This window comes from Physella acuta, unplaced genomic scaffold, assembly GCF_028476545.2.
Source record: "Physella acuta isolate Inbredline_101_S28 unplaced genomic scaffold, ASM2847654v3 ptg000175l, whole genome shotgun sequence".
NCBI classification, from domain to species: Eukaryota; Metazoa; Mollusca; class Gastropoda; family Physidae; genus Physella; species Physella acuta.
The window spans coordinates 245,673-253,591 of NW_026731694.1; the positions used below are offsets into that span (position 1 = coordinate 245,673).

The 7,919-nt window shown below is 31.0% G+C and overlaps 1 protein-coding gene across 1 annotated transcript; it reads left to right on the top strand.

The window, feature by feature from the left end:
• Positions 1 to 39: 39 nt before the first annotated feature.
• LOC131936346 (alpha-tubulin N-acetyltransferase 1-like) lies at positions 40 to 7,881 on the top strand. The gene is made up of 12 exons (XM_059293283.1): positions 40 to 133; positions 1,549 to 1,803; positions 2,291 to 2,360; positions 2,440 to 2,531; positions 2,630 to 2,801; positions 3,114 to 3,261; positions 4,446 to 4,499; positions 4,621 to 4,709; positions 4,809 to 4,858; positions 5,299 to 5,717; positions 6,111 to 6,225; positions 6,512 to 7,881. The coding sequence occupies exons 2-12, from the start codon at positions 1,709 to 1,711 to the stop codon at positions 6,675 to 6,677; spliced, it is 1,470 nt and encodes a 489-aa protein (XP_059149266.1). The 5' UTR covers positions 40 to 133; positions 1,549 to 1,708; the 3' UTR covers positions 6,678 to 7,881.
• Positions 7,882 to 7,919: the final 38 nt, after the last annotated feature.

A 7,919-nucleotide genomic window follows, 5' to 3' on the forward strand; every position in this document is an offset into this window, starting at 1 on the left:
TTAGGAAACCTCAGTGCGTTATTACAATGTTTTCCTTAGTGAGTAAACATGGCGACTTCGGTACAATTTCAATATTGGAAAATAAAATTATTAGGCCTAACATTTTAAAACATTATAGATCTCAATTATCGTTGTAATACATTTTAAAAATATCATCCATATAAAACATATGCTCTTCTTATTACTATTTTATCTAGATCTATGATAATTAATTAGATCTAGAACTAGATTCTCTAGATCTCTCTACTCTACTCTAGATTCTGAAATTCAGAATGCTGCGTTCTAAAAAATAGAAAAAAAATGTGGTAAATCATCGTTTTAAGTCTCTAGATCTAGAATCTAGATCTACGTAAAATCGGCCGAGACTAGATCTAGATCTCGTAATGTGAAAAGAGGTGACTCATTAAATTTTAGTAACTATTTCACCTTTTTATAAGGCTTTTTAGGAGGATTTATCATAATCATATGTTTTGAAAAATGTTTCAAAGTTTTATTCATGTACCTGTTTTTAAACAATTGTATCATAATATTAAAACTTGTCAAATAAATACACACTAGCGATGTTTTCATCAGATGCAACCAAGCTCATTTCCTTTAGCAGCCGTTTTTTATGGTAAAATTATAATGGGAGATTCAGGGGAAACCACTCTAATTTTTAAGTTGGCCGCTGTTTATAGCAAATCTTGCTAGCAAACACTGCCGTTTAAAGTTAATTTCTGGCCTATATATATTGATATATTATTAGCCATTTATTTTGGTTTATTATTCAGTTATCTATAATATTTGACACAAATATATCACAATATACATATACTTCTAAGAAAGCTTTAACAATCAGGCAACTTTTTTTCACGTTACTAGCCTCAGACAATTTTATGTACCTAAAACGACAGATTATCAAAAATGTTAATATATGTTACTGCCACTGCTTTTAGTAAGAAGTAATAGTAGTAGTAGTCAGTATTATTTAGTACTAGAATATTAGTAGTATTTAAAAATTTAACTATTGATGTTTATTTAAATTTAGCGCCTATATTATTAGAATATTAGCCATTTTATTATTACTTTATAATATTAGGCCTATTAAATTAGCATGGCTAATAAGTTGAATTATCATTAACTATTCTGAATTGAATGAAGTTCAGAACTTTCGATGTAGATACTAGACTAGACAAGATATTCTCTGTGTAGCTTGTAGGTCTTGTGTTGTTTGGCTTCAACTTCTTTATTAACTTTATTTGTCATTTGTTTCTTTGTTACTTTTAGCAATATCTCTTTACCTAGTACCATTAGTCTACTATTACTGAGATTACTCCACTTTGTATAAGTTGAAATAAAGAAATACAAATGAAAGCTACAATTAATGTAGTTATTCATTTAATATTTCAACATATTCTGCTACATACTTCTACTAGAAAACCACAGTTTTGCATAACTTTTGTAGGTCGAAAACCTTGATCAACCCAAAGGAGGTGGTAAGGAGCGATCCTTTGTGTTATCAGTAGGTTACAGAATGACTCATAGAAATGTTTTTTTTTCTCTTTCCAGCTCAACCATGAGATTGCCTTAAGAATTTATTAACTAAAGCAGAGACTTAAAAAAAAACTGCTAACAACTTCCACCTACATTGTCTGCAGTGTATATCCTTTTAAACTGACGTAAGATCATCGCCAGTCTTTCTGCTCTGTTGTCTAAATAAATATAGGACATGGATTTCTCATTTAGTGTAAACAAATTGCTGCATGATGAAATATCAGTTGTTGACAGTACACTTCAGTTATGTAGAGCCAATGGAACTGACAGGTTAGTTTATTTATAAAACAGGCCTAACATTTTTGTTTTAATGCATATTTTCACATTTTATGTAAAAATGACTAAATAAAACTGCCTTCTAAGTCCTTAGTATCTGGTGTGTTAAGAAAAGCATAGTATTCTTGTCAATCTTTTAACAAAATGAATTGGTTTACAAATTTAGCTTTTTGTTCTACATTTTAAAATAAGTTATTACTTTGCTGCATAATTAAAAAACATAGTGGCATCTGTTATAAAGACTATATAGACAGTCATGTTTTATCAGAACATGTCATTTGATGGTTCAGACTAATGGTTTTCTACTAGGGACACATCATGTATTACTTTGAGAACTATTAATATTGTCAATAAGACATGTTAAAGGCATATTGTGTCTACATCTCTTGGGAGGAGGGGGGGGGGGATATTTTATTTATCTACAACTTAATACATGTTTTCATGCATAACAAAATAATAAAACCTATTTTTAATGGAACAGGCAAAATTTCCGTCAATTACAAAGTATGCTGTATGACATTGTGGATAAGATGGGTGAAGCATCAGCTAAGGTAGAATTTTTTTTTATATTGTTTCTTTAAGTCCTACAAATGTAAAAACTTTTTAAACTGCTCTTTGTTTCTTCTATAGGCACAAAGTTTACATGGGCCCATTACTACTGGCAAAAGACTTGAAACATCTGGACACAGGGTCTACATTATGAAAGACAACAATAGTAATCGGTAATGGAAACAATCAAATCTAAATTTTATTTAAATCACAATTGTATTTCTAGTATTTAATCAACTCTTACAATTATTTTGTTTTTTTATTTCCTCAGTGGGATGGGGTGTGTGATTGGCATTTTGAAAGTTGGAAGCAAAAAACTTTTTGTGTACGACAACAGCAAGAAACAGCATGAGATGGAGCCACTGTGTGTTCTAGACTTTTATGTTCATGAGTCTCGGCAAAGAATGGGCTGCGGGAGAAAACTTTTTGACTTTATGCTTATGGTAAGAGTTCTTTTCTCTCTTAGTTACATTTGTTTTGAGAATAGACTCTTGGTAAAAATATTTTGTATTTTATACTCAGGTGAGTGTTCTTTTTTCTAAAGTACTTTAAAATATCAGCAGTTTGAGGTGGGCACGTAACATATTTTTTGAAGATCTGAGATATGAAAGAATACTCACATATATATCTTTCCATGTTAAAATTTGTGTTAATCTGTCTCCCATGGTCAATGATTTGCAAATATCCATAATACTAATAGTTTGAGTTGGCTGTTGTTGTTGTCTTTTTTTCTCACTACTTTATTTTCGTTTAAGAATGAAGGAATTCGTGTTGAACATCTAGCCATAGACAGGCCTTCACCAAAGTTTCTCTCATTTTTAAAACGACATTACAAACTAGAAGCAAGCATTCCACAAGTGAACAATTTTGTTGTATTTGAGGGCTTTTTTGCAAACAGAGCAGGTTGGTAGTGTAAATAATTTATAACATTTTTGTTTTCTTAATAAAAATTATATCTGTATTAATTTGTGTTAAGCAACCAGTTTTTTTAAAAATAGTTTCATGTTATTGATATTGATGATGATCTAAAACTGAAGCATTTAATTTTTATTGAGGTTTGTAAAATTTGTTGTAAGCTTTTTTCATAAATTATAATTTTTTTTTAATCTGTTGAAGCTAAATTTATTAGGTAAATTATTTAGCTAGCCAATGACACATCAACTAGTTCTTCTTTTTCTTCTTCTTCTTTGTTCTTAATTATTAGTGTTGAAGGTGATCGAGATTTATCTGCCAGTGAGTTTTGAACTCGAGACTTTGTTCGAATTTATCAACCATGAGCTTTTTGCCGACTCTACCACGCCTCCAACACAATTAAGCGTTACATGTCAACTGGTTATGCGCCATTGAGGCCATTGACTCCGATTTCAGCCTGCTTTTCTTTTTGGATTTGCTTCCATAGCCTTTGTCCAACCAAGAACAAACTACAAGGCAGCAGTTGTTTAATTTTGGAGTTGTCTCTCCTAGAAGAGTGGCTGTCCCCAGCTAACGAGCCTCATCTGCCCGAGGGTTCGAACTCGAAACTTTTCGGTTTTGCAACCATGAGCTTAACCGACTCGACCACGCCGACCCCATCAACTAGTTACTTTTGGTCGACTAGATCCATGGATAGAATTGATTAAAGTAAAGAAAGTACTGCACACATGTTTCCTCTAGGTTGCATCATTGCACACAGAATGATGTTGTACACACACTTTTGCTGGTTAGAAGCCTGTATGCTTATAACTCTTACATTAAAGCCTAATGAAACAAACTAAATGTGTATACACACTTGACACTAATTGAAAAGTCTGTTACTGAAAGTAAAAGTGAAAGCTCCAAAACTATTACATATTTTGTATTACATTAAAACGATAGGGTCTGGCATGAACTTTATTGTAAAAATACATCTTTTAATGAAGATAAAATAACCTTTCTTGTCACTTTTGAAATCTTACTTTTGTATAGAGGCCTATATATATATATATATATATATATATATATATATATATATATATATATATATATATATATATATATATATATATATATATATATATATATATAGCTTATATGTATATATTTTATTGAATAAAATTATTCTAATACAGACAGAGGAAATAACAGAAACAGAAGGAATGATGGGTACAATAGACCATACTCAGGTAGGATACATTGTTTCATCTCTCAAAATAAAATAAAAATTATGACAAATATTTTTCAGACTAACATTATATTGCTTGTAAAATGCATACATTGTAATAAGCAATCTTTATTTGATACTAGGTAACCAAAGAAATCAGCGATCTAATTATTATGAATCAAATCCTGCACAAGCTTACAGAAATAGTCCACTCAGTGAGTTATCTGTAAAGGTAGGTTCTAGGTGATAAACTACTTTTATAATATTATCAATGTACTTTTCAGTATTAGGTAGAATATAAGGTATAATTATATTTTTGTTTACATTGCAGAAAGCTGAATCAGGCTTTAATGTACCTGGTGTTTATACACAATCTCATAGGTAAGCCTTGGCTAATTTCCACCCATAAAATAACACTTTGTTTATAATTTGACTTTTTCTTTGCTTATAAGGATTCAACACACTTAATAGTTAACGTGTTATTATTAAGTTATAGTCCCTAATAAACATGTACAATATTATTTTCACATTTTAAATTTCTAAAAACTTATTTATTTCTTAAACACACTACATAATCTAGTACAGTTTAAAGAAAGATGTAGTATAAATATATTCATAGAGGCTGTATTACAGTACATACTTAACGAGTTATAGCGAAGCTGCTGCTTGTATAAAATGTGCATATCATTATTTTTACATTAAAATTTTTGTTTTATTAAATTGGTAAAATTTTTTACTTGATTTTTTTTATAGATTGAATATCTATTATGTAAAACTAGTTATCAATAGCAATTGACTTTTATGTTTAACTTTTTTGCCAGTCACATGGGAGCTGGTGATATGATGTACAGCCGACATGGAATCAAAACCAGCAGTCGAAACAGTGCTCAACAGTATAATGCTTTCAACAACCAGCAATATTCTCAGAGTGAATCTAATTTAAACCGTGCCACAGTTTCTCCACAATGGGTTCATGAAGAAAATATGCAAAACAGAAACAATGAAGCACCATCGCCTTCTGAATATCAAAGCAATCAAAACTACAGACCCTCCTCTGGCAAGAACACTAACTCTATACCATCTGCAACATTAAACCAGCAAAGAGTTACCACTCCTCCAACTGTGATTGACCCAAGGTTCCCTAAACAAATGCCAGATAACATTTCCTCCACTGCATCAATGTTGCCAGTTATAACAGTCACAGGTCTACCTCCCAGTGGAAAACGCCCTTTTAAAAACGGCAAGTTGTTTTGTGAATAAATTACATGTGTAAAAATTTGTAGTAATGCTAACATCCTCAAAGTCAAAATTTGTGTTGCTATCTTACATGTATAACTAATTTGCAATAAATTTACATCTTAAGCTGTTTTGATTACACTCATATTTTGTTTAAATGTGATAAATTTCAAAACAGCTTTTTCTAGTTCAGCTGAATTCTTTCTGAATAATACTTGATTATAATTATGGAATAACAAATATACAAACCAATGCTACCTCTTCTAAATATAACAATTATTTTTAAAACATAATAATATTATATTAATACTAAGGGAATTAATTCATGAATATATTTATTATTTGAATGTGCCAATAGCATCTATATCCAGTGTCAAATTTGTTGATTTTTTTTTAGAAAACTTTGAACCCCCTGAACTAAGGCGCAATGAGCCACCAGCAAGCTATAAGGAGTTATTAAATTTGCATCAACAATATCAAGGAAGAAATGGCCATCTTTCATTGCCTCCAAGGTTGTCATATTTGTTCATTTATCAGAATTGCTACATAATATTGATTACGTTATTCAGTTCAAAGCATGCTTAGTACCATTACATTAACTATGTTAATAAAATGTATATACTAAGCATCTAATTATTATGCATTGCTTTGTTGTTGTTTTTTTTTTTGTTATTTAACTCGAAAAATAATAATTACTTTATTTTCTTAAAAAATATTTCAAAATTCTTTTCAACACACAAAGCTAATTTAATAGATAATGATTTAATCTAATTATTTTTTTAAAATAATATTTAACAGTCAGACAGACACTTATCCACATGTGACAACACCATCAGCACCCAGCTACGCAGCACCTGCGCTCCCATCAAACAGAAACACCTCGTGGACAGTGATGGGTGCTTTGAGAGATCAGAGACTAGCAGCGCCGGCAGCTTCCAGATATAATCCCAACAGGCTCTGGTGATGTTCATGTTAGCACTCATCCCTGTGTTACCCATTTATTGCTTGTTCACTGTTTTTTTATAATCTTACTATGTGATATGGCTTTACAGAAAAAAACTGTACTGGTGATACAGCTGAATTTGTAGCCATTTTAAATCAAACTGTGATATAAATTATGCCTTGAAGTGAAATATAATTTTAAATGTTTATTATTATTTTCGGCAAAAGCTAAAAGTACTTAATGTATAGTTCAATCACTTTAGGAATCTGACTTACAACTCTCTCAACTTCTTTAAACTTTATTGAAGTGCCTTTTGGTCAATAAATGTAAAAAATGTTGATTTCTAATTCACAATAATTATTTGTTTTTGTAAAATGCAAGTTTTTTAATTAATTATTCAACCCTTTGTTTTTTTTTCAAAGACCTTTCTTTACATCTAGCATGAACTTAAAATATTGATGAAGAATAAATCAGGGGTATGCAAATGTTTTAAAGGGATTGGGACTAAATGTAGGCTTTAATAATGCAGCGGTCTCTGCTTCATAATGATATACTAGACTGTAGGGGCTAGTTCATTCATCCCCTTATCTCTTTGTATCTTAACCAGAAAAACTAGCAAATTGTGAGATAAAAATAGAGATCTAATAATATCTTCAGCTGTCAGGTATAATTCGGGGGGGGGGGTGTGGTCAAGCAGTAGAGCCTATGCCTAATAATCATGAAGTCATGAGTTCGGCTTCCAAGCTGTAATTAGCTTGTTCTCAGAACAGACTACCCCCTCCCCCAATCTAACCAATCAGAGTAAGACACCAGGGAGTACAAGCCTTATTGAAACAACAGATCTAGTAGCTGGCAATATCATTCAATATTTTGGTGCATGATCTGCTCTTTGATGGATCAGCCTGGCTTAGAGACATTGCTCATGCCAGATAGTAGTGCAAGAAAGCTTTACACACAACATCGATTTAAAAAAGCAGATTTACCACTGACAAGGTCAAAATCCATCCTATCTTATCTGTACTATTGTGCAAGATTGCCATGAGTGATTGTAACATCTTCCAGTTATGATGAACAGCTTTATATTGACATCTAAGTGTGTACATCATCACAATATTTTCCAAAAAAAAAAAAACTTTTTTATAATTCAACTTGTCACTGTTACTATGGTTTGTGTAAATTGTATGTTGACAAAACAAATATACAAATAAAGAACATTACAAATGAGCGGTGATTTGCATTTATTTAAGTTTCTAAACAACCTGA

Coding starts and splice junctions, on each gene's coding strand:
- LOC131936346 (XM_059293283.1), top strand. CDS start 1,709: ATGGATTTCTCATTTAGTGTAAACAAATTGCTGCATGATGAAATATCA. Junction 4,710..4,808: donor TCAGTGAGTTATCTGTAAAG/GTAGGTTCTAGG, acceptor TTTACATTGCAG/AAAGCTGAATCAGGCTTTAA. Junction 4,859..5,298: donor GTTTATACACAATCTCATAG/GTAAGCCTTGGC, acceptor CTTTTTTGCCAG/TCACATGGGAGCTGGTGATA.